This window comes from Mastigoproctus giganteus, chromosome 5 (assembly GCF_048544385.1).
Source record: "Mastigoproctus giganteus isolate SK-2022 chromosome 5, ASM4854438v1, whole genome shotgun sequence".
Taxonomy (NCBI): Eukaryota; Metazoa; Arthropoda; class Arachnida; order Uropygi; family Thelyphonidae; genus Mastigoproctus; species Mastigoproctus giganteus.
Window position 1 is genome coordinate 82,668,560 of NC_143579.1, and position 27,017 is coordinate 82,695,576.

Here is a 27,017-nt window from a genome sequence, read left to right on the forward strand (position 1 = left end):
TTTTCCCGATGGATCTTGTTTTCGTTTGTTTAAAGTCATCCTTCAGATTGTCCATAACAGTCTGTTTAACTGCTTCACTAACCTTCTGACTTTTGACACACTAGTCAAAAGTCTGACTAGTGTGTGAGTGACCAAACCACAAGTTTCAGCCAATATCTGGGAAGTTAAAATCCCCCATTATAAGACATTCTGATTTACTGGCCCACTCTATTTCTCTGTATAATTGTTCATTGTACTCATTCGAATCATTAGGCCTATAACACACTCCTCTTATTTTTGCTTTCGCAGTGCTTATGTCACACCAAACTGACTGAACAGTGCACTTTTCATCTATATCAACTGGGTGCACTTCTTTCAAAATATGAGGCAAAGGATATTTTTAATCTTGACAAGACAGGTTTATTTTATAATTTGCTGCCAAACAAAAACATTTGCTATTCGAGGAGAATCTTGTCATGGTGGAAAATTACGTAAACAGAGACTCACTTTTGTGTTATGCTGCAATTCAGATGGCAGTGCAAAATTACACCAACCTGTGTTTAGTAAGTATTCCAAGCCAAGGTGTTTTAAAGAAGTTAACCAACTTCGCTGTGATTAAATGGCCAATAGAAGTGCTTGGCTTACAGTCAAAATGTTTCGGTCTTATCAAAAGTGGACAGAAGAATGGCTTCACAAAAAGAAAAAAAAAAAAGAATATACCAATTTAAGGTCCAATTATTATGCAACAAGTTCTGAAATTTGCACAGTCCCTTGGACATACAGAATTTAATGCAAGTATTGGGTTGTTAGATAAATTTAAGAAGCACCATAGAATTGTGAAAAAGGTTATTTGTGGAGAAAGTGTTAATGTAAGCGAAGAAGATTGCAACAGTTGGAGGAACAAACCCTAAAAAAGATTTCGGAAGAATATGAACATAAGAATGTTTTTAATGCTGATGAAATGGGTTTATTCTTTAAATGTTTTTACCTAATAGAACACTTGGTTTGAAGGTTAATAAATGTTTTGGTGGAAAGCAATGAAAGAATCGCTGTGCTAGTTGGAGCCAATATGACTGGAAGTGAAAAATTAAGACTTTTAGTCATTGGAAAATCAAAACACCCAAGATGTTTTAGAGGCACAAAATCTTTGTAAGTTTTTTTTTTTTTTTTTTTTGTGAACCCCAAACACGAGAGGTATTAGAACCTATAGTACTTAGTACCGAGCTTGGGTTGGAGGTTGGGAAGACGAAAGAAGATATTTGTTGACATTGGACTTGAACTTCTGTAGATTGTAATTTTCAGGAAACACGTATGAAGGAAGGTTGTTCCAGAAAACGGCAGATGAATGAATAAATGAGGAAGATGAGAAGTTGTTTCTGTGGGTTTGAAGTTGGACAGTAAATGGATGTTGACTGGTGGCGGCACGTGTTCGGACTGTTTTGAAAGAGAGAGCAGGAATTATAGAAGCCAATTCAGAAGAACAGTGCCCATGGAAGTATCTGTAGAAGAGGCATGCAGCAGAAACAGTGCATCTATGAGAAAGCGAGTGGAGAGACTCTGTTAGAGATAAATCATTAATTAACCTAACTGCCCTCTTCTGAATGGAATCAAGAAGCCTGAGAGAGGTTTAGGGGGCACTACCCCAGATGTGGGAACAATATTCCATGGCAGGGTGGATTTGCGATTTATACAGAGTGAGCAGCTGTTTGGAAGAAAAGTAACGCCGAGAGCAAAAGAGAAAACCAAGTTTTTTAGATGCAGAGGAAGCAATATTTGTAATGTGCTTGTGCCAAGAGAGATTAGAAGTCAGGGTAACCCCCAAAAGAGATATATCATTTTGCCTAGAAATCGGAGTGTCACTATAAGCATAGGAGCAGAAGAATCCTTTTTGCGAGATATAAGACAAGACTGAGTTTTAGAAGGGTTGAAATCAACTAAGTTGTCTTTGCCCCACTGGAGAATTACCTGAAGATCGGCATTTAAGGAATTGGTAGCAGATTTTCGAGAAGATGAAGCTGATTGAGCAGGACAAGGTTTCTCAAAATGGAAAGTTGAATGCAATGTGCTATCATCGGCAAAACTATGGATAGGATTTCCAGTCAATGGAAGAAGGTCATTGATATACAAGAGGAAAAGAGTGGGGGAAAGAACTGAACCTTGGGGGACACCGGCATTAGTAGAGAAGTTAGAAGACAGAGAGCCATCTACCATCACCCTCAGTGAGCGATCAGAGAGAAAACTGGATAACCAATTACTAAAAACAGTTGGCAAACCATAAGATGGAAACTTGTTTAGAAGACCTTTATGCCAAATACGATCAAAAGCCTTTGAGATGTCAAGAGCAACTACTTGTGTTTCACCGAACCTTTCCATTGAATTAGTCCATAAATGGGTAACATAAGCCAGAATATCACCAGTGGATCGACGCTGACGGAATCCATACTGGCGATCGTTGATCAGACGGAAGGTTTCTAGGTAGTTTAAGAGTTGGGGGTTAATTGATTTCTCCATTACTTTAGAAAGAGTAGAAGTAATTGCAATGGGACGATAATTGGATGGGAGGGATTTGTCACCATTTTTAGGAACTGGCTGGATATGAGCAAATTTCCAAGCAGAAGGAAAAACACCTTTGGAATAAGAAAGTGAAAAAAGGCAGCAGAGATAGGAGTAAGTTCAGGAGCACAGGTTTTGAGAACAAGTGGAGAAATACCATCAGGACCTGGAACTTTTTTAGCATCAAGATTCGTGTTTCGTTTTAGCATCAAGTTAAGATTCGTTTTAGCATCAAGTTAACTACACCCTTAATAAAAAAGCATGTATGACAAGTGATATCTTCGAAGAATGGATATTAAAACTAGACAAGTGTATAACAAAAGAAAAAAGAAAAATCCTGTTGATTACTGACAACTGTCCAGCACATCCTTCCAGTATTTTTGCCAAACTTAAGTGTGAAGTTGTTGTTTTTACCACCAAACGTAACATCAAAACTCCAGCCAATGGACCAAAGCATTATTAAAAATTTTAAATTTCATTATCGAAAGAGAATAATAATGAAGATTGTCAAAGTTGGAGGTTACAATTAACCTTAGAGATTGCATCTCTGAACGGTGAAAAGTTTGGACAAACAATGTCACTGAATACACTATTCAAAATTATTTTTCGAAAGCGGGATTTGCATTGAATACAGGAGTTGAACGACAACGGGATGAACAAGATGAACTGCCCCTTTCACAACTGAAAAAAACTTTTGGACATTATTAGAATCGTCTGGAAACGTCGAAAATGAAATAACACTGGATGGTTATGTTTATGTAGATCAAGATCCGGCTAAAACAGAACATCCAGATATGAAGATGAAATACTGCTGCGCAGTGCTAATAGATGTGACCATGAACACAAAGAAATTAACGATTATGCTGAAGACATCAGAACAACCTGTAGAAAAGCCAATTCCCGAAGAAATGATTCACACTTTTAAAATGTCGTGTCTGGGTCTATAGTTTTATGAAAATGTTCCTGAAAATGTTTTTAATGCTCTGAATAAATGTGAATAAATGTTTTCTTTGAGAATTAGACATTTTTTAATTGTACAGTGCAAACGAAATTTACCGATTTTTTTTAATTTGTGATACTTACCAGCAAAAATTGTGTAAACATAATTTAAATAAGTTGTGTATTTTGAAATAAAGTACATTAAAAATAAATGTAGATTTATTTTTATTCGTTTTCATTTTCTAATTAGATAACAATTTAAAATAAAAAAAAGATATTCTCTGCATAACGAAATTTCTCTGTAACGAATGTTTTCGCTGGATTTATTGAATTCGTTAAATGTATTTGGGAAGTTTGACTGTATATGCTGTACAATATTTTCATTTCTGTTAATTGCTTTTCTCTTACAAATAAAATAAAATCTTTAAAGAACTATTCCTATTACTGTATTGTTAGACAAAGATTTGTTTTTATATTTTATTTTATTAATTTAAATTAATTCAATTTTCATTTATTTTTAATATTATTACTATTATTATTATTATTAGGTATATACAGTAGTATGCAAAAAAAAGGTAAAATTTTGATTTTGACACTTTTTGTGGATCTCGTTATTACAAAACATGAAAATTTATGTCCCTTGAATTTTGTATTAACAAGATTTGACTGTACTGCATATGGGTAGCATTAACCATAGAGTAACTTATCAACTGTGTGATACTACATTCAGGTTAGTGCAGAATGAAATAGACCTGGGTGTAATTGTGCAGGGAGCCATGAAATTCTCTGAACAGTGCAAATACAAAAAGAACATATACCATTAGTTTTATGCATATATTTATATTGGTGGTATAATTATATTTATAATCAATAATTAGTGATGGAATCACTATTTATTACGGAATACTAAAAATCAAAGGAATACTAAAATTGAAAGTCAAAAAAGTTTAATATATCTTTAAATTCATCTCATCCTCCTATTATGCAAACATATGTTTCAAAAAAAGGACATGTAGTAGAAATGTGTGCTGTAGTATGAAGTCATAGATAGGTTGAATAAAAGCTATAAATTGTCAGTATTTATCCCCTTCCAAACTTTTTTTTATTAGTATGTATTGGCTTTGAATTATAACATATTGAACTACAAAAGTTATTAATTAAATATTTATTGCAATGAAACATACACAAGCAATGCTATTTCATTTTTGATGGCTAATTTTTTTAATTGGAGGAAAGGGGAATGGAACAGATCTTCTATCAGGCTGGTGTTTTTTAAAGAATGAATGTAAAGTCATTTGCCTAGCTTTTATTTATTTATTATTTATTTTTTTTAATCTGTAACTGTTTAAAAGATCCTCCTGTTTTCTTTTGAAAGTGCAGCTTCTTTTGGTGTTCAGGTCCATGTTGGAAACCACTTTGTCAGAAGAGGAATAAAGCACTTCAACCTATCTTAGAATGTCTGTTTATTTTAAACTGGAAATATTCTAGCATAGGTTGAAGTACTTTAATACTCTTTTCACAAAATTTGCCTTTCCTATGCACCATGCCACTCAAGCAACATCTAAAAACTTCCCCCCTTTTTCTTTTGCATTTGTTATTTATGATATTGGTAGTAAGAATATGTATTGTATATATAGGAACTGTATATAAATTTGTATATAAAACTGTTTATATGAGCTGTATATAAAACTATGCTAAGTTTCACAAAGTGTATAACAAATCAAAATATGCCACAATTACTAACATCCATAAACTGAAATGATGGTAGTGATTAAGTGTTACCACAATGTGTTGGTTTTATGCACATAACCGAATTTTTATGTGTGTATTGGTGAACAAGGTGAAATAAATGTGTCATGTATGAGCTTGAAATGCACATTGCAAGATGATGCTTAACAGAATGAGCCGCAATTTATTTTTAATTTTGGTTTCTAAGATACTACATATGTGTACTGGAGCTCAATATTTTCAAATGCCTCTGAATTACTGTTTTTTTTTTTGATAGAACTAAACAGAAACCACTATGGCAAGGAAGTGAAATTTCACTCAGAATTTTAGCAAAAATATGTGAATTTCTGGTTGGGTGAGTAATTGTTGCTTAAGTAATAGTTCTTATGAAAACTTTCTTTTCTTAGGTAAAAACTGCTCCCTGGAATACTACCTGTGCATTTATTTCTGCAATGAAGGGAAAGTGTTTGCTACAGTTAGGAGGAGTGGCAGATCCTACTGGATGTGGAGAAGGGTTTTCATATGTTCGTGTTCCTAACAAACCACAGCAGTCTAAGGTCTATATTTTTTTATTTTTATTAATTTTTTAATGAATTTAATACTCTTCTATAAATGTTTGTGCGTGTAGTAAATAGCAAGTTGGCCTTCTTTATGCAGCAGCAATCCTCTGTGACATCAATTCTATAAGGTATACTTCAGGCTATCCTCATTCTCTGATGCATATTTTGCATATTCTCGACTGAATTGAAATATGTCACACACACACACACACACACACACACACACACACACACACACACACACACACACACACACACACACACACACAATTAGTTCCCGACCTACATAAGCCTAAGTTACTTAAATTCGGACATGCATAAATTTTTTTGGCAAAAATCGTAAAGATACTTTCTGTAAAATTTTTAAGAGTGAAGTTGAATGAAGGAACAATAAGTATAAGTTTTTATTTTCGTTCCCATACAAACTATGTTGGAGAATAACCTGTGGCATAACTAGAATCTAGGTAAATAATTTTCTGCTTTAAAAATTTTGAAGAAATATTTGACGTGTGTTTGAGACAGATGAACTACGTTGAATCACTTCAGAGAAAATCCCCACAACATTTAAGCCACTTGGACTGTGTCCCATTTCTTCTGAGAATTACACTCTAGACCTTTAACATTCTTGATGGAATACACAACATTTCAAGAGCCTGGAATGATATGACAACAACTTGTATGAGTGGAGTTTGGAAAAATATTCCAAAAAATTCTGAACTTAACAACGAAGGCTTCAACAAAGATGAGCTGATGTGTTCTGTTACCAAAGATTTTGTAAACTTAGCGCAGAAGTTCTAGATGGTCCTGGAGAACGAAGATGTAGACGAGCTTGTGGATGAACAAGGTGAAGATTTAAAAACAGAAGACCTAGCCCAGTTGAATTGTGCAAATAGTTGAGGAGCAAGGGAAATCCGAACCCATTGAGGAACTGGAGCAACCCAAGAAGCAGTTCAAATTAAAGGAAATGGCAGAAGCATTACATAAAATTCAGGAAGGTCTCTATGTTTGATGGAATGGATGAAAACACCAAATGTTTCTTCTCGAAAATAGAAAGAAAAGTTCAAGATTTCTTATCATGAAATTTATGAAGAGAAAAAAAAAAGCATAAGAAATAGAAACTACCTCCCTGAACTCTACTCAGCCTACAACACCCTGTGATTAATGCTTCAGGTTCATTTTAAGTTACCTTCAGTTCATCACACCTGAAGTGTATAAACTTTGATTCACTGTGTGGTATAGACCAATTTTCTTAAATATATACCTTTGGTTTTGATTCCCTTAGTAGCCTGTATAAAGCTATATCTACATGTCATATGAAATACATATCAGTTTTTACAGTACAATACCATGCATTTTTTCTTCCTTTTACGTTTTATTTTCTGATGTGCCACTCCTGTTAATTCACCACTGTCCCCAGATAAAGTTTTTAATTGTTATGGTATATAACTATTTTTCTTCATTCTTTTGAGGATATTATGTGGTTTTTGTAGTATTCACATATCAGGGATATAGTAGCAATATTTTATTAGTCATTCCCAAGTTACGTAAAAATCAACTTAACAATTAACAAGTCCTGGAATGTATCTCTTATGTATGTTGGGGACAGACTGTATATTAAATTTATATTATATATATATATATATATATATATAAAATGCCCACTCGGCTACGGCCCCCGTAGCCGAGTGGGCAGGAGCGGGAGTGCAGTAGCACACGCTCTTTGAGTAGACCGGGGTTCAAGCCCCTGACTGCTGAATACGGTCGATCTGCCAACCCGCACTGGACCAGCGTGGCAGATTATGGTCCATTTTCCCTCAGCATGAATTGTTGAGGAGGCTTCCATCCTGCAGTGGGTTGATAATGGCTGCACTTTTTATATATAAAATCAGTAGTATGGAAGGTAATCATTAATACACTGATATTAATAAACTGAATTTATGAGCTAATGCATTTGCAGTGGCAATTGATGTACTATGTCTATAATGTGTTGAATATTGTATTTTTATAATATTATGGGGAAAATTATAGTAAGATAATCATATTAAGATATATACCTAGATAGATCTATAGAAAACACATAGAACAATATAATGTACAAAAGTTAGTATACAAAAAGATAATATACGAAACTTATCGTTTCTTACCCACAGTCTAGGTTACTTCACTAGGGTCATGATGGCCATGTTTTGAAAATTGGTAAGCGGGACAAATTGAAATGAGATGTGTAGTATAGCATTTTTTCCTTCAAAAAGTATAAGGAAAATATAAAATTACAATTAAAATAAATTTTTTTAATCAATCAATCGTATTATTTATTTGTTATATGATTGTTATTAATATGTGTTTGTCCTATATAAACTATAATATTATTTATAACAGTTATTTTTAAAATAGCAAGGAAGACTACTTTTACTTTTCTTTAGATTTTGCTATTTTAAAATTTCTTCTCCTTCTGATGGCCCTGAGTGCCAGACAATCTTTCTAGTGCAGTTTTTTAGCATTATTCCTAGGGCAAGTACTGGTACTTTCATAAACCCTCCACCACTCGCAACATTACTGCTGACTGCTTGCAACATTATTGCTTCACTCGCTGAGCAACATTATTGCTTCACTCGCTGAGCAACATCACTGCTTCACTCGCTGAGCAACATCACTGCTTCACCACTAGCAGCGTACTGCACTCCTCTTCTGCTGGTTGCTTGGTCACTAGTTGGCACAGCTCCTGTCTCCTCGTAGCGGGGCCCTCAACTTGGGAGAATGAATTTCCTCTTCCAGAGCTAAAAGGAGTAACGATTGATTGCAATGAATATCTATCACTGGAGCCCACAGGTGGCAAAGTTACTAACTCTGTCTCAGAACATGAGTTGAATCGTCTGAAGAGACTGGATGGATAAACAGAATTCAGATATGCCAGCATTTCTTATAATGCACACAATGTCCACACAACCTGTCAGCTAGCTATTTCCTTTTCTAATACAAAAATGTTTAGAACCAGTTGTTGGCTCCCCTAAAATGGTGAAGCGTCCCCAGTCTGGAGACCTAATTGAAACAAAAACATCACATTCAGAAAAATTGTTAAAATTAACGACATTTAACAATATTCCAGTGTCAGTTATGTCCCATAACACTCTGAACACATCTAGAGGCGTTATCAATGAATCAGACTTACTGTCTCTGAAGAAGAACTAGTACAAGGCTTAGCGAACAAAAGGTAACACATGTACGGAGAATAATGACTAATAAAGATAACAACCTATTACCAACCAGGTCCATCCTTTTAATGTTCAGTACTCTGACACTGCCATCTTCTGTTAAAGCATGTTACTTAAACTGCAAGATTCGGTCTTACATCCCGAATCCCATTTGCTGCTTTAAGTGCCAGAAGTATGGGAATTCTCAGACAGTGTGCCAAGGCGATGCTGTGTGTCCTATTCATGGCTCCAAGGAGACTGTACAGCTTCCACTCCTACTTGCCCAAACTGTAAATGAAGCCATCCTGCATTTTCTAAAGCTTGTGACCTTTGGAAAACAGGAAAAAAAATCCAGAAATATGAAGTGGAGCATAACAGCACATACCCTGAAGCAAGACAGCAAATACTGCTAACCATGCCTAGCTGATCATATGCATCGGTCACCAGAAACAGCTGAAACTCAAATGGATGTTGTTCAGCTGGAACTGAAATGGATGTGTCCATAGAACTGAACATTTCCTTTGCCACTTGGGCCAAAACTTAAAATGAAACCAGCAACACGCCGATCGGTATCCCAATTGATGCTATCTCAAACTTGCCTGAAACAACAAAATCAGGTACTTTTGAAAACAAGAAGAAAGTGAAACCACGCATAGCAACATGGAAATGGAGGTTCAATTAGAGAATGATGACACAGTATTACAGCTACATGTTAATGATACCATGGACACACGACGCCCAGTCTTTCCCAGAAATGAAAAATCAAAAGTAAGCAAATGGACATTCTCAGAAGAAACAGTCCGATCAGTCTTCCTTAAACAAGCCCAATCAATGAATAAATTCCTACAATGGAATTGCAGAGAATTACATAGTAATGCAGATGACCCTGAATGATTTAATAATACAAACTAAAGCAATAGGCGTATGCTTACAGGAAACATTATCACCAAACGTTTCTCCCAAATTCAAAAACTATACTATTTTCAGGCCAGACAGGGATTCTGTTACACCTGCTCATGGAGGGGGTAGCTATTCTTGTCAAATATTGCCATACCATCAACACATCTCCAGCTACACACCTCCTTAGAAGTTGTAGCAGTTTGGATGGCAATGGCAATATTGTTAATGGCAATATTGTTAATATTGCCATTGCCATTACCTTATCCCACCGACTTATCCTTGCTCCCAGACTGAACTTGACGATGTTATCACTGAACTGCCACCTTCTGTATGTATACTCGATGATTTAAATGGACACCCATCCATTGTGGGGATCTTCCACCATGCAGAGGCCCATTAATTGAATCATTCCTCGATAACCATAATCTGACTGTATTAAATACTGGCTCTCCAACTCATGTTCAACTACATACAGGCACAGCATTAGCATTAGTAGAGGCATATGATGCAAGAAAGCAAACTTATGCAGCATCAGCCAAAAAAAAAAAAAAAAAAAAACCACTCCCATTTTAACCTTCCGTTCGTTCGAAATACCTGTTCAGCTGAGCCTTATTTTTTTTTGTGGAAGTTGATTTAGGCTATCAACTTCCACAACAAGGGATGGAAGTCTGTTCCACCAACCAACCACCTGCTGGCTAAAGGCAAATTTCCGCACATCTATCCTACATCTGTCTTTCCTCAATTTGAATTTATGCCCTCTCAGGTGATTATTCTGAGCAAGAGGAAGAGTCTCATCAGCATTGAGCATGCTCAAACCATTCAAGGTTTTATACACCTCTATCAGATCACCTCGCTGGTGCCTAGTTTCCAGACACTGTAATTTTCAAAACTTAAGCCTTTCTTCGTAAGAGCAACCCTTTGTTCCATTCACTAATCTTGTTGCCCTTCTCTGTGCTTGTTCCAGCAGCTCTACATCCTTCTTGAAATGAGGCCTCCAGACCTGTATACAGTACTCGAAGGTGTAGCCTGACCATTGCCTTATACAAAGGAATAATCACCTCCTTATCCCTGCTAGAATAATTCCTGAATATCATTGACAAGACACCATGAGCTACTCTTGCAGCCTGTCTGCACTGCTCAGAAAAATTCATATCTGCCTGCACAATAACCCCCAGGTCCTTATTCATTCTCTACCACTGTCAGTGTATTACCACAGAGTTGATACGTTGCTCTGGGGTTACTGTTTCCCATATGCAGTACTTTACATTTTCAACGTTAAACTTCATTTGCCACCTCTCAGCCCATCTGCTCAACGTTTCCAGGTCCTGTTGCAGCAGCATACTGTCAGTAGTGTCCTTAACAACCCTGCCAATCTTTGTATCATCTGCACACTTGGACATTAAGCTTGATATACCTCCATAGCCGAGTGGTCAGGAGCGGGAGTGCATAGCACACGCTCTTTGAGTAGACCGGGGTTCAAGCCCCTGACTGCTGAATACGGTCGATCTGCCAACCCGCACTGGACCAGCATGGCAGATTATGGTCCATTTCCCTCAGCATGAATTGTTGAGGAGGCTTCCGTCCTGCAGTGGGTTGATAATGGCTGCACTTTACCTTTACCATCATCAATATCATTTATAAATACAGAAAACAACAATGGACCCAACCCAGAACCCCTGGGGGACTCCACTAATAACATTAGCCCATGATGACAGTGTCCATTGATTACCACACTCTGTCTTCTCCCCATCAACCATCCCTTTATCCATAGCAGAAATTTGCCTCCAATGCCACACTGCTCCAATTTGTGGTGCAGTCTTCCATGTGCAAAAGTATCAAAAGCCTTTCTAAGATCCAAATATATAATATCAGTTATTCCCTGCATCCAGTTCTTTTGTGACTGCATCATAGTTGGTAGATGACTCATCAACCGGTGCAATACCACCACTTTGCTTATTGGAGGCTTGAAGTGGTGGTACCCATGTTTAGTCTCCAGAGCTAAGTTCCGGTCAACCCTTCCCCATCTCTTCCATCATGCAGTATGGCTGATGACTTTTGAGGTTATGTTGAACATCATGGCGAGACCCATTATTCCTCACATTTCGGGGGTACAGTTCTAAAACGGTGTTTGCAGGCCGGCCGCTAGTTAGTACTCCGGACCAAACCTTTTGGTAACTTCCTAGGAGGCTTCTGGATCGGCTAGTGTATAATCTTGCTACCTCTACTCTGCCAGATAGTGACTGGAGGGAGTCCAAGTAGTGTGTATGCGGTGAGCATTGTCGATGCCACGTTATGTCAAGGATCTGGGTATATTCTTACCATGTGTACGCCATATCCAAAAATTTCATTACTTCATACAGCATGTCTCACCCACTCTTTCTTACTGTTGAATACACCATGAATTGTCAAACTAATAGAGCAAGCTTATCTGCCAAAAGATCTAAACCTCCCAAGTACTTCCTAATTCATTTCACAAATATACGTGGTCTCAATTCTAATTTCTAAGATGTCCATTTCCACTTGCAGTCTGCCAAACCCCATGTACTTTTTCTGACAGAATCTCAGCTATCAGTTGATTCAACTATCTCAGATGCCCAAATTATTTGCTGTATGATTCCTTTCGCCTCAAAGGTGGTACTTGTGCATATGTACTTGGTAATTTGGAATCTCCTCTCTTCGATCTTCTCTGGCTTAAAATCTCTCTCTACCTCATTGTGTCAAATTCATCTGTTGTCTCTACCGTTCTCCCAACTCCACTAATCACTTGGAGCTCTTTGACTTCCTCTCTTTGCAACTTGACTTTCTCCAGTTCAACTTTCCTAACAGTGGGGCACATTATAGCCTTAGTTGCTAATACACCAATAAAACAGAACAACCAAACAAACCATCCAACCTAACAGTGAGGTAATTTTCCTTGGTGATTTTAATGTTCACAACTCCAGCTGGTTTCGGTTTTCTAGTCACACCGACCCAGCTGGTTGAGATGCTGAGGCTTTTGCAATTACCAATGAACTTGCATAGATTATTCATTTACCCACAATAATACCGGATAATCCTAATCATACAGCCAAAATGTTTGATCTTTTTGTCACAAACAACCCTTCTAAGTACACGATCGAAGTGAGAGGTCCTTTAGACCCTTCAGATCATAACTTGGTGATTATCTCTTGTCCAATGGAGCCTTTATCTCATGGTATTCCCAACCACGTATTGTTTGGCATTACAAGAATTTAAAATGGGAAGACCTGCGTGATTTATTTTCCTTGGTCGGATTACTGTTACAAAACTTCTGATGTCAACGTTTGCTCAGATCGTGTCAATGAAATTATTCTTGCAGGAATGGGATCCTTTATCCCACACTCCACTTTAAAATCTCATCCTTTATCTAAACCTTGGTTTTCCAATAAATGTGCTAAGGCTGTTCAAGAGAAGAACATTGCATATCATAATTGGCTTGCTTCTAATTCTTCAGTTTCATTTTCTGCCTACACCAAAGTTCGCAACAATTGTAAAGCCCAAACTTGAGTTCGAACAGGCGAAGAGTAGAAAACTTGCTTCTTGCTCTAATGGTAGCCGAGCATTCTGGTCTCTTGCCAAAGCTGTTGGCTGCAACTTTTACCCATCTCTGCTCTCACCTTTGTCCAAACCAGACGGTTCTGTTGTCACTTCAGCCAAGGATAAAGCTGACCTGCTAGCATCACATTTTTCTTCCACTTCATGTATTAATGATCTTGGTAAAACACCTCCCACCATTGCCAACACGCTCCATTTAGTGCCTCCTATGGTCTTCCGCCGAAAGGATGTCAGAAGGATTTTGACGAATCTTGATGCTAAGAAATCTCCAGGTCCCGATGGTATTTCTCCACTTGTTCTCAAAACCTGTGCTCCTGAACTTACCTTTTTTCACTTTCTTATTCCAAAGGTGTTTTTCTTTCTGCTTGGAAATTTGCTCATATTCAGCTTTTTACTTTTTTTTTTTTTTTTCGCGTTCTGACCTGGGCTGGGGCTCCCCAGACCAGGAAAACTCCTCTCTCACACTATACGTTTATTTTATTTATTTTTTTAAAAATTATTATTTTTATTTATTTATTATTTTATTATTTTTTTTGTTTGCATTGTTGCTCTAGCTATCCATCCTGGATTGGGACTTCCCTGGGCCGGAACAGTCCTTCTCCTCTTTACTCCTTCCCTCTCTTCATCTTATACAAGTTTTTCTTTCTTTCCTGGGGACTCTTTCCCCAGGGAGGAGAGCGTGCAGATAGTAGGGGAGGCCTCGCCCTCCTTCTGCTGGGGACGAGTACCTGGAGGAAGGTCGTCCAGGTGATCACTGCTTCCAGGTAGCCAAAAGGCCAAAACACAACATCACACTACAGAACACACACATAAGCTCACAAACACAGTTTTTCTTTCCTATCACTTTCTCCCATGCGGGATGAAAAACTTTTTTTTTTTTTTTTTTCTCTCTCTCTCTCTCTCGCCTTCCTTTTCATCTATCTTCATCCAACCTGGGATATTTCTGTGTGGATTTGGTTTGGGGAAAAAAAAAAAAAAATTTTGTTTTAGTTTTACGAGACACACACACCGGTTTTACGTTGACAGAGTCTGTAAAAACTGAACAGAGCAACGAGGCGAAGTTGAACTTCTGTTCTAGGAGCCGCCCATACAAAAAAAAAAAAAAAATAAATAAATAAGTAAAAATAATAATATTTAGCCAGTTCCTAAAAAAGGGTGACAAATCCCTCCCATCCAATTATCGTCCCATTTTAATTACTTCTACTCTTTCTAAAGAATGGAGAAATCAATTAACCCCTAACTCTTAAACCTTCCATCTTATCAATGATCATCAGTATGGATTCTGTCAGTGTCAATCCACTGGTGATATTCTGGCTTATGTTACCCATTTATGGACTAACTCAATGGAAAGGTTCAGTGAAACACAAGTAGTTGCTCTTGACATCTCTAAGGCTTTTGATTATGTTTGACATAAAGGTCTTCTAAACAAACTTCCATCTTATGGATTGCCAACTGTTTTTTGTAATTGGTATCCAGTTTTCTCTCTAACTGCTCACTGAGAGTGAGGTTAGATGGCGCTCTGTTTTCTAATTTCTCCACCAATGCTGCTGTTCCCCAAGGTTCAGTTCTTTCCCCCACTCTTTTCCTCTTGTATATTAATGACCTTCTTCCATTGACTGGAAATCCTATCCATAGTTTTGCCGATGATAGCACATTGCATTCCACTTTCCATTTTGAGAAACTTGCCCTGCTCAATCAGCTTCAACTTCTCAAAAATCTGCTACCAATTCCTTAAATGTGGATCTTCAGTGGGGCAAAGTCAACTTAGTGGATTTCAATTCTTCTAAGACCATACTGCCTCACCAGTAAGCTTGCTTTGATGACATGTACATCTCGCAAAAAGGATTCTTCTGCTCCCATGCTTATCTTTGGTGACACTCCGATTTCTAGACAAAATGATATATCTCTTTTGGGATTACCCTCACTTCTAATCTCTCTTGGCACAAGCACATTACAAATATTGCTTCCTCTGCATCTAAAAAACTTGGTTTTCTTTTCGCTCTCGGCATTACTTTTGTTCCTAACAGCTGTTCATTCTGTATAAATCGCAAATCTGCCCTACCATGGAATATTGTTCCCACATCTGGGGTGGTGTCCCCAGAACCTCCCTCAGGCTTCTTGATTCCTTTCAGAAGAGGGCAGTTAGGTTAATTAATGATTAATCGCTAACAGAGTCTCTCCACTCGCTGTTTCATAGACATACTGTTTCTGCTGCATTCCTCTTCTACAGATATTTCCATGGGCATTGTTTTTCTGAATTGGCTTCTATAATTCCAGCTCTCTCTTTCAGAACAGTCCGAACACATGCAGCCACTAGCCAACATCCATTTACTGTCCAACTTCAAACTCACAGAACCAAACTTCAAACTCACCTTTTTATCTTCCTCGTTTATTCATTCAACTGCAGATTTCTGGAAAAACCTTCCTTCATACATATTTCCTGAAAATTACTGTCTACAGAAGTTCAAGTCCAATATCAATAAATATCTTCTTTCATCTTCTCAACCTCAAACCTAAGCATGGTACTAAGTACTATAGGTTCTAATACCTCTAATACCTCTTCCTAGCTCTCTTGCATGTAATATACAAATGGATGCCATATTAGCAATCAATGTTTTGTACTGCTGCAGCAAAACTACAAGCTTAGATCAACAGTGGTTGTCATCTGGGCATGGCTGCAGTTATCATTGTTTGTGTGTCATTCTTTGATGTGGTCTCAAAAACATTCTGTGAATGTTACAGTAATATTTTTTATTGTTGAAAAACATTATTTTGTCTAGTCTGTAGTTACTCGCCAGCTGGTATATCTACTCTCCACAGGCAGGCATATTTGTTGAGACTTGGTTGTCATAATCATGTACAGTTCTAGTCTTCCTACAGTGTGGGGTTAGTTCTTTTCTATTTCAGCATGGCAATGTATAGACATAATGCACAGCTTAGTTTGATGACTTGGGTGCAAAAAGCCTCATTGTCCTGCCCACCGCTCTAACCTTAAATCCATTCAGCACTTTTGGGGTGATCTGGTGCTTCAGTCTTAGCTAATGTTCATGTGAATAGTTGCTGAATTGGCTGCTATTTTTAAGGAAGAATGGAACAAAATACCACTGACTAATCAGGAATTGGTTTGGATTCTACCACTACTAAATATTGGTGAATTTCAACAACAAAATTTGGTGTTTTTTTTTGGTCTATACGTTTGGTGTATTTCAACAATAAAAAGAGTGAATATATGTCTACATGAGGAAGATGGATATTCGCACATTCTGTAACAATTTTAATGAAAAATGTTACCTGCTGTAACAGATTTTCTTAAATTTTGTATTCGTTTTTAATAGATTTTGGTTGTATTGTAATCTAGACGTTTACACGGATGTTGTATTGACAACGTTCCAATTGATGTTAGTGTGGACAGGCCAATGTTGATTCTGTTTGGTGTGACATAAGCACTGGGAAAAGAAAAATTAGAGTAGGTGCGTGTTGTAGGCCTAATGAATCTGATGAGTATAATGAGCAATTGTGCAGAGAAATAGAGTGGGCCAGAAAATCAGAGTGTCTTATAATGGGGGATTTTAATTTCCCAGAGATTGACCGGAATTTGTGGGTTAGTCACTCACACACTAGCAAGGCTTTTGTGGATATACTGGATGATTGTTTTCTACAGCAGCATGTTCGGGAGGCAATTAGAGGGAGTAATACTCTTGATCTGATTATCAGTAGTGATTCTTCATACATTAAAGATCTGCAGATAAAAGAACCATGAGGTGGCAGTGATCACATTGTGCCGAAGTGGGATTTACTCAAAGAGGTAACTGCCATCAAGGGTAAAGGGAAGGGTTTTTGGTTTTGTAAAGGTGACTACATTGGTCTGAGACCGTATTTAAATTCTATACAGTGGGACCAACTGATGATGTTTCCAACAGCAAATTCAAAATGGAAAGCATTTAAAGAATTAATTTTCGAGGCTACTAGGCTTTTCCTACCAACTAAGAAATATTGTTCAAGATTTAGGCCTAAATGGATATCAGATGAACTAATTAGACATGTGACAGAGAAGAAAAATGCATGGGATACTTAAAATAACAGGTGACACAGAAGCCTATGATAGGTATAAGCTGGTCTGTAACCAAGTCACAAAGGAGGTCAGGCAGGTGAAGGTGGATTATGAGAAATCTTTGGCAACAGGTAATTACTGACTTGTTAAACTAACAGGTCAGTAATTAACTTCTGTTCCATGGAAATTAATGGAGTCACTGGTTAAAGAAGCATTGCAGGATCATCTAGACAAGACTTCAGTTATAACTCGGACACAGCTTGGGTTTGTTAAGGGGAACTCTTGTCTGACCAATTTGAATGGATACTATGATATAGTCACAAAGAAACTGGATGCAGGGAATAACTTTGATATCATATATTTGGATCTTAGAAAGGCCTTTGGTAATGTTGCACATGGAAGACTGCTGCACAAATTGGAGCAGTGTGGCATTAAAGGCAAATTGCTGCTATGGATAAAGGGATGGTTGAGTGGGAGAAGACAGAGAGTGGTAATTGATGAACACTGATCTTCGTTGACTAATGTTATTAGTGGAGTCCCCAGGGTTCAGTGTTGGGTCCATTGTTGTTTTCGGTATTTATAAATGATATTGATGATGGTATATCAGGCTTAATGTCCAACTTTGCAGACAGTACGAAGGTCGGCAGGGTTGTTAATGACACTAATGACAGTACACTGCTGCAACAGGATCTAGAAAAGTTGAGCAGATGGGCTGAGCGGTAGCAAATGAAGTCTAACATTGACAAATGGAAAGTACTACATGTGGGAATCAGTAACTCCAGAGTAACGTATCAACTCTGTGGTACTACACTGACAGTGGTAGAGAAAGAAAAGGACCTGAGAGTAATTGTACAGGCAGATATTAAGTTTTCTGAGCAGTACCGATGGTCTGCAAGAGTAGCTCATGGTGTCTTGTCAATGATATTCAGGAGTTTTTCTAGCAGGGATAAGGAGGTGATTATCCCCTTGTATAAAGCAATGGTCAGGCCACACATTGAGTATACAGGTTTGGGACCCTCATTTTAAGAAGGATGTAGAGCTGTTGTTATGAGTACAGAGAAGGGCAACAAGATTAATGAATGGAACAAAGGTTGCTCTTATGAAGAAAGGCTTAAATTTTGCAAATTACAGTGTCTGGAGACTAGGCATCTGCGAGGTGATCAGATTGAGGGGTATAAATTGTTGAATGGTTTGAGCATGCCCAATGCTGATGGGATTCTTCCTCTTGTTCAGAATAATCGCCTGAGAGGGCATAAATTCCAATTGAGAAAAGATGGTTGTTTCCCCCCCCCCCCCTTTGGTAGTTATTGGCGCATCGGCTTCTGTGGCCATAATGCACCTCCCAAGGTTTTTGCAGTACTTTGATCCAAGTCCGAGGCGGGATTCGAACCTGCGACCTTTGGGTTGCCAGGCAGGCACTTTACCCACCTGGCTAGCCCAGCAGGTGGTTGATTGCTGGAACAAACTTCCATCTGTCGTTGTAGAAGTTGATAGCTTAAATAGATTCAAGGCAGAACTTGACAAACATTTGGAGTGAGTGGATGGGTGAAATAATGGTTTTTTTTTTTTTTTTGGCTGATGCTATATAACCTTGCTTTCTTGCATCATGTGCCAATGCTAATGCTAGACTGCATTTTTTAACTGGATAATTCTGTACAGCTAATGTACAAGTGGTGCAAAAACATCATTTATGAATGTGCTGCTTTTGCCATTACAGCTACATACATAAGTGACACCTTGTTCTACTTTTATCTTATTTAAAAATAAACTTTTGACACAATCAATCCTTGCTAACTTGAAAGATAAAAACATTCCTACTTTTTCCTCATAGGATGAAGGAAGTAGCCAAGCTGTAATGAGAAAGACGGTTACAGGAACAGATGCAGATTTACGTCGTTTATCTCTGAGGGATGCAAAACATCTGTTATTAAGAAAGTTTAATATAGCAGAAGAAGAAGTAAGTCCTTTAATTTTAATAAAAATGCTATTATAAGTAGAAATTATATTTTTTAAAATAATATCAGTGTTACAAATTCCCCTCTCCAAGTTACAAATTTATCCCCTCCAATTTTTGAAGACTTGGTATCAATTATAGAAAATAACATTTGCTGCTGTGTTCAAATATGATAGGGCTCCTTTGCTCTCTCATTTTATATTATGCAATGAAAGTAAAAGTAAGAATTTTAAAATGTGTTTCATAATATTTGTTTTTATATATATGTTTATTCCTAGGGTATATCGAAGTAGACCAGCACTGGCTAACTTTGACTTTAGAGGCTCTTTTTGGCCAGCATATTAATTTTATGGACTGCATATTAATTTTGTGCTAAAGTTTTATCATATGGTACTATTTACACTAAATGTTATTCAAAGTTAAAGTAACAGTTAGTGAAAAAACAAAGAAACAAAAATGAATTAATAAGGTATGATAAATGCACCAAAACTTGCAAAGCAGCAGTAAAGGATGGAAAAGTATATTAGCATTAGCATTAATAGAGGCATACGATGCAAGAAAGCAAACTTATGCAGCATCAGCAAAAAAAAAAAAAAAAAAAAGAAACCCTCCCATTTCATCCCTCCATTCATTCCAAATGCCTGTCCAGCTCAGCCTTAAATTTATTTAGGCTATTATTATCTTCCAAAACAAAAGATGGAAGTCTTTTCCACCAATCAACTACCCGCTGGCTAAAGGCAAATTTCTGCAAATCTATTCTACAACTATCTTCCCTCAATTTGAAACTTTGTCCCCTCAGATTCTTAGTCTGAGCAAGACGAAGAATCCCATCAGAATTCAGCTTGCTCAACCCACTCAATGCCTCATTCACCTCAATCAGATCACTTCGCAGGTGCCTACTCTCTGGGTGCTCCAATTTGCAGACTTACGCCTTTCTTGGTAAGAACACCGCTTTGTTCCCCACACCAATCTTGTTGCCCTTCTTTGTACTTGTTCTAGCAACTCTACATCCTTCCTAAAACAAGGCCTCCAGACCTGTACACAGTACTCTAGGTGTGACCTGACCATTGCCTTGTATAACGGGATTATCACTTCCCTGTCCCTACTAGCAAAATTCCTATATATCATTGACAAGACTCCATGACCTGCTCCGGCAGCCCATCTGCACTGATCAGCGAACTTCATATTTGGCTGCACAATTACCCCCAAGTCTTTTTCACTTTCCACTTCCCTGAGTGTAGTACCACTCAGTTGGTATGTTTCTGTGAAAGGTTCTGCACCTATTAAGTCTACAATTTTAACCAAACAACGACAGGAACCCATCCATGAAATGGAGAAATTGTTGTTGTTTATGTGGATGGAAGATTTAATACAAAAAAATACACCCATGAGCCTTCACACAGTGCAAGCAAAGGCTAGAAGTTTGTTTCAAAGTTTAAAATCACGTGCCGGAGACGATCACGCAGAAGATTTTCAGGCTAGTACTGGGTGGTTTTAGCGTTTTAAAAAAAGATTTGCTTTGCATAATGTCTCTATAAATAAATCTCCTACATCAACCCAAGAACATGACCCTGACGATGCACAACCCACCACAAGCAAAGATTAAAAATTATGTTGTAAATTTCATTTGTATTAATTTTTACATTAATTTAGATTGTCTTTTTGTGTTTACAGAACATTATGTACAGTATTATTTTTCACATTATGTACAATATAATTATAGATTGTAGTTTTTTTTTTTTTTTTATAAACAGTATGAATAATAAACCAATTAAAATGTAGAGAACGTTTGAATTTAACCTCGTAGAGAGAGATAGCCTAGGCGTAGAAAGGAAGGCACGCACAGTATCGCTAAGTAAAAGATAAAAACATTACTGTATTTAAAATGAAAAATAAAATAAGATAAAAATTTAAAAGATTATAAAAATAAATTATAAAGATGATAAAAAGATTAGAAAGGTTAAAAAATACTGTTAATAAATATATGGCCGACATGCGACCAGATCGACTTACGACCTGTCGGTCAGAACAGAAGTCGGTCGTAAGTTGCCGACCAACTGTATTTACTCGTTCCACTATGACTCCCAGCAGTCCTGGAAATCTCCATTACCCTGCTTTCCAGTCTGCTGCCCATTATAATAGAAGCAGTGCAAGAATCGCTTTTGCCTCTGCCAGTGGCTACTGTTAATCTATTCGTCCTTGTATCCCCCAATCTAGCAGTTTTCCGACCCACTAACACTGCCTCGACAGCATCAGCAAACATTCTTGCACCCTTTCTATTTAAGTGTATCCCATCCCTGTAGAAGCAGTCTCTCCTGTCAACAAGCACAGACCAGGCTGAAAAAAATTCTACCCCTTGAATCTTGCACAACCTCTCTAGGGCCGAGTTGTTTGACAAGGCTCTCATCATATGCTCCCTCCTATCGTGTCTGCGCAGAATTGCAGTCACTTTCACATTCAACCCTAACTCACAACTTTTTTTCAACATTGACTTGTACTTGTTGAGTAAATCTGCAGATCTCTTAATCTTAATGTCATTCCAATGTGTATAACAATATCACATTTTGTGCCCTGAAAAGATGATATCTGCGCTACGTCATCAACTTTTGCCCCTGGTAGACATACCTTGGTTCTGTTCCACCTATCCTTCTTACATAGTATATTCCCCATCTCCCTGACAATAGTCACCAACAATAACTAGTTCCTTTGGGACCAGTGCATTTTACCTTGGAGATTACATCTGAGTTGCCTGATGCACAGGAGTGAGCTCTGTCATTGAGCTGGGCAGCTGAGAGTCTGATCGGCCCTTCATATTAATTTCTTCAAGGGTGTTTACCCTACACCTCAAGTTCTCAATTAGAATGCTCAGTTGATGCCTAAATTCTTGACACTCCAGACACCTAGCGCACACAAAGGCATCCTCCTTGGCTAGATCATGTCCTTTTCTAGAAAAGTCGGCAAACATTTCACATTTTGCATATTTTTGAGACTGTGATGCGTTGGAGAATTGCCCCTTCGTTTCTCCTCTGAGCCATAGCACTCTCACTAGTCTGTGATCTTTGCTTCACAGCTCTAGTCTGGGTTATGATTTATGTTTAAATACAATTTAATTAACAATGAAATTTAATAAGATTTATAATATTTTTGAATTATTGATAATACTATAATAAGCTAACAGATTCCTAATACAGTGCCTCGTATTACTATATAGTTTTACTTTATCCATTACGCTATCAGTTCGAGATATATATATATATATACGTTAAGCTCTTTCTTATTGACTACAATATGGCAGCTAGTTCAACAATATTGGCACCAACACCGGGAGTCGTAACTTCCAAAAATCGCTGGTTAAATTCAAAATAAGAAGCTAACGAACACTACTAAACCTATTTAATATCTCCGTAAAACACAATGTACTATGGTAAATAATGAAGAATACGTAAAAAATTAAAAAATACTTATCCCTTTACAGCAACCAAAAATCCACCATCCTTACTGTTCTGCGATCCCAGTGCCCTCTGATATAAGCATGTAAGTGTAAATAAATCTGAAAAAATTTGTATAGATGCAGGTGAGAATTATCAGGGACACAAATTGTCAGGGACTAGAAGGGTAAGGATAGTATAAAAAAGAAGTAATGTAGATATGAAAAAGGAGAAAGAATGTTAATATCCTAAAAGTTATGATGAATTAAGAAAATTATGGGCTGAATTTGCAAAGCTAATTTAGAGGTGAAGGAACTGTAAAGTAAAATTATTAATACAAATGATTAAACAAAATAAATTAAAATCAAATAAAATAAAAAGTGGTGGAGCTGTCATCAGATCTGGGTGGGCAAATTTAGTTATAGGTTGAATAGAGGGAAAAATGCAAAGTCTAATGTCAGCAGTAGTAAATATTAATACATGGTTAGGAAATTCATCAGGGGACTACACCCAACCATGTATCAGGAACTGCATTTCTATACTTGTCCATAACAGTAGAAGAAATGTGAAAAAAAGCAAAAAAGAAAAAGGTTAGCACATTCTTTAACAGTATGGACAAGGTAGTCCCAATGCAGTCATTGATATGAAAATTATTAAGGTAAAAATAAGGATAAGGCTAAAAAGAAATATACACATATATAATTAAGTGTTTTCAGAGTGGGAAAAAGGTATTTTGAAATATATGTAGAATTTTGAGAGAATTCGAGAAAAATATATTTTAGGGTCAGAATTTTGTGAAGGTAAGAAGAATTAAACTAATTTATGGTTAGAATTTAAAATAAATAGTAACAAGCACATGGTATAGGGAGAGATATTAAATTGAAGATGGGGTAGGCATAAAGGTGTAATTAAATAAAGACGAATTGAAAATAGTCTCACATGTGAATACTACCAAAACATTTGTGTATTCACAAATCCCTGTATCCACATGGACTAAATAACAAATTCTTCAATAAGATTTTGTTTAGTAATAGCTCTTTTAACACCAAACACTATATTTATAAATAATTTAACCCTAGTCGTATCATGCAAGCTCAAAAATGCAGACACTCATGTGGCAACAAAAAACATAATCCATACAAAAAGATAAAATTCAATTTCAAAAATATCCTTAGTTCTTGGGACAATACTACACTTGATCTACCTAAAATAAACCACTTCCTTCTCAGCATCAAAAATCTATTCTTAAAGCTTTAGTGCCATTCTGTAAAAAATTCATGTTCAGTATCATCTAACTTAAACATATCATACAAGACATTGATCTCAACAGAATTGGCAATATTGCAACTAACTGCATTGAATTTCACAATATCAAATTTGCACAAAATGGTTGCACAAAAATGTCGAAATTCACCAGGTATACTGCCTGTGTAGGCATTAGCCTATACAAATTCAGTATACATCATTGTTTCAATTATGATTCTCCTTTAGGTTTAAAAATCTGTAACTATAAACAACTTGCGAACAACATATGAAATATTCTACTTACAGATCTCCCTTGCCACTGCAATAATACTGTCCAAGCTCCATTTTTGATCAATATTATCGGCATATTATAACTGGCAATCTTAATATCATAAGTTCCGCTCAACCCGGAACTTATGATATTAGTTCCAGGTTGAAAGAGATTCTTGCACTGCTTCTATTGGAATGAGCAGAAGCCTGAAAAACAAGATGCAGGATATTTCAGAGACTGCCGGGAGTCATTGCTGTACAAGTAAACACATGGGTTGTGTTAGGGTAGCTAAGAATAAGAATAGGTGCATGTATACTTGCGTGTACACCAATGCTAGGAGTTTAGTAAATAAATTTGATGAATTTGAGGTATTGCTCAAAACATCAAAGGCAGATATTGTTGGGATATCAGAGACGTGGTGTCACACAGATATAAGGAATGCAGAACTGGAATTTGGGGAGTACAACGTCTACAGAAAGGATAGACTGGATAGGAAGGGAGGAGGGGTTATGCTATTAGTTAAGAAATACATAAAATCCAAGGAAGTGAAGCCAGTGGACATCGCTGGACAGTGCAGTATCGAGTCAGTTTGGTGTGACATAAGCATTTGGAGATCAAAATTGAGAGTAGGAGTATGCTATAGACCTAATGACTCTGATGAGTATAATAAGAAACTGTACAGGGAAATAGAGTGGGCCAGTAAATCAGAGAGTCTTATAATGGGAGATTTTATTTCCCAGATATTGACTGGAATTTGGGGGCTGGTCACTCACACAGTAGCAAGGCTTTTGTGGATTTATTGGATGATTGTTTTCTACATCAGCATGTTCGGGAGGCAACTAGAGGGAGGAATACTCTTGATTTGATTATCAGCAGTGATTCTTCATGCATTAAGAATCTGCAGATAAATGAACCACTAGGTGGCAGTGATCACAGTGTGCTGAAGTGGGATTTACTCAAAGAGGTAACTACCATTAGGGGTAAAGGGAAGGGTTATTGCTTTCGTAAAGGCGACTACGATGGACTGAGACAGTATTTAAATTCTATACAGTGGGACCAACTGATGATGTTACCAACAGCAAATGCAAAATGGGAAGCATTCAAAGAACTTATCTTAGAAGCTACTAGGCTTTACATACCAACTAAGAAATATTGTTCAAGGTTTAGGCCTAAATGGATGTCAGATGAACTAATAAGACCTATGGCAGAAAAGAAACATGCATGGGATACATACAAATTAACAAATGACACAGAAGCCTATGATAGATACAAGTTGATCTGTAACCAAGTTACAAAGGAGGTTAGGCAGGCGAAGGCAGATTACGAGAAAAGTTTGGCAAGGGATGCAAAGAAAAACACCAAAGAGTTCTTTACTTATGTAAACTCTAGAAGGAAGGGGATGAATCAGATTGGTCCACTTGATATCGATGGGTCAACTGTTGATGATCCTGCTCAGGTAGCTAACAAACTAAATGAATATTTTGCATCGACATTCACACATGAGGAGTTATTTAGCGAGGGGAAAGCCAGAGGTGTATTCAACTCTAACAGTAAGCTAGAGAATCTTGTAATAACTGAGAGTAAAGTGGAGGAGAAATTGTTGAAGATAAACACAAGAAAGGCACCCAGGGTGGATGGGATCTATCCAGTTAGATTAAAGGAGGCAGCAAAGGAAGTAAGCAAACCCTTAGTTATGAGAGCCATAATTATGAGAGCTTCCTTGGACTCAGGGGAGGTACCCACAGACTGAAGATGTGCAAATGTGACCCCAATTCACAAAGGAGGATCAAAGGCTGACACAAGTAATTATAGACCTGTGAGTTTAACTTCTGTTCCAGGAAAATTAATGGAGGCACTAGTTAAAGAAGCACTGCAGGATCATTTAGACAAGACTTCAGTTATAGCTCGGACACAGCATGGTTTTGTTAAGGGGAAGTCTTGCCTGACCAATTTGATTGGATACTATGATGCAGTCACAAATGAACTGGATGCAGGGAATAACTTTGATATTATATACTTGGATCTTAGAAAGGCTTTTGATACTGTTGCACATGGAAGACTGCTGCAGAAATTGGAACAGTGTGACATTGGAGGCAAATTGCTGCTGTGGATAAAGGGGTGGCTGAGGGGGAGAAGACAGAGAGTGGTAATCAATGGACACTGCTCGTCGTGGACTAATGTTATTAGTGGAGTCCCTCAGGACTCAGTGTTGGGTCCATTATTGTTTTCTGTATTCATAAATGATATTGATGATGGTATATCAAACTTAATGTCAAAGTTTGCAGACGATACAAAGGTAGGCAGGGTTGTCAAGGACACTACTGACACTATGCTGCTGCAACAGGATCTGGAAAGGTTGAGCAGATGGGCTGAGAGGTGGCAAATGAAGTTTAACATTGACAAATGTAAAGTACTACACATGGGAAACAGCAACCCCAGAGCAACGTATCACCTCTGTGGTACTACACTGAAAGTGGTAGAGAATGAAAGGGACCTGGGGGTGGTTGTGCAGGCAGATATGAAGTTCTCTGAGCAGTGCAGACGGGCTGCAAGAGTAGCTCATGGTGTATTGTCAATGATATATAGGAATTTTTCTAGCAGGGATAAGGAGGTGATTATTCCCTTGTATAAGGCAATGGTCAGGC

At 37.4% G+C, this 27,017-nt stretch overlaps 1 protein-coding gene across 1 annotated transcript in view; it reads left to right on the forward strand.

The window, feature by feature from the left end:
- LOC150085526 (transcription initiation factor TFIID subunit 1-like) overlaps positions 1 to 27,017 on the forward strand; it is a 700,666-nt gene that overhangs the window by 400,125 nt on the left and 273,524 nt on the right. The window contains 2 exon segments of the mRNA XM_090374589.1: positions 5,607 to 5,756; positions 19,306 to 19,431. Coding sequence (XP_090230715.1) covers positions 5,607 to 5,756; positions 19,306 to 19,431 — 276 coding nt within the window.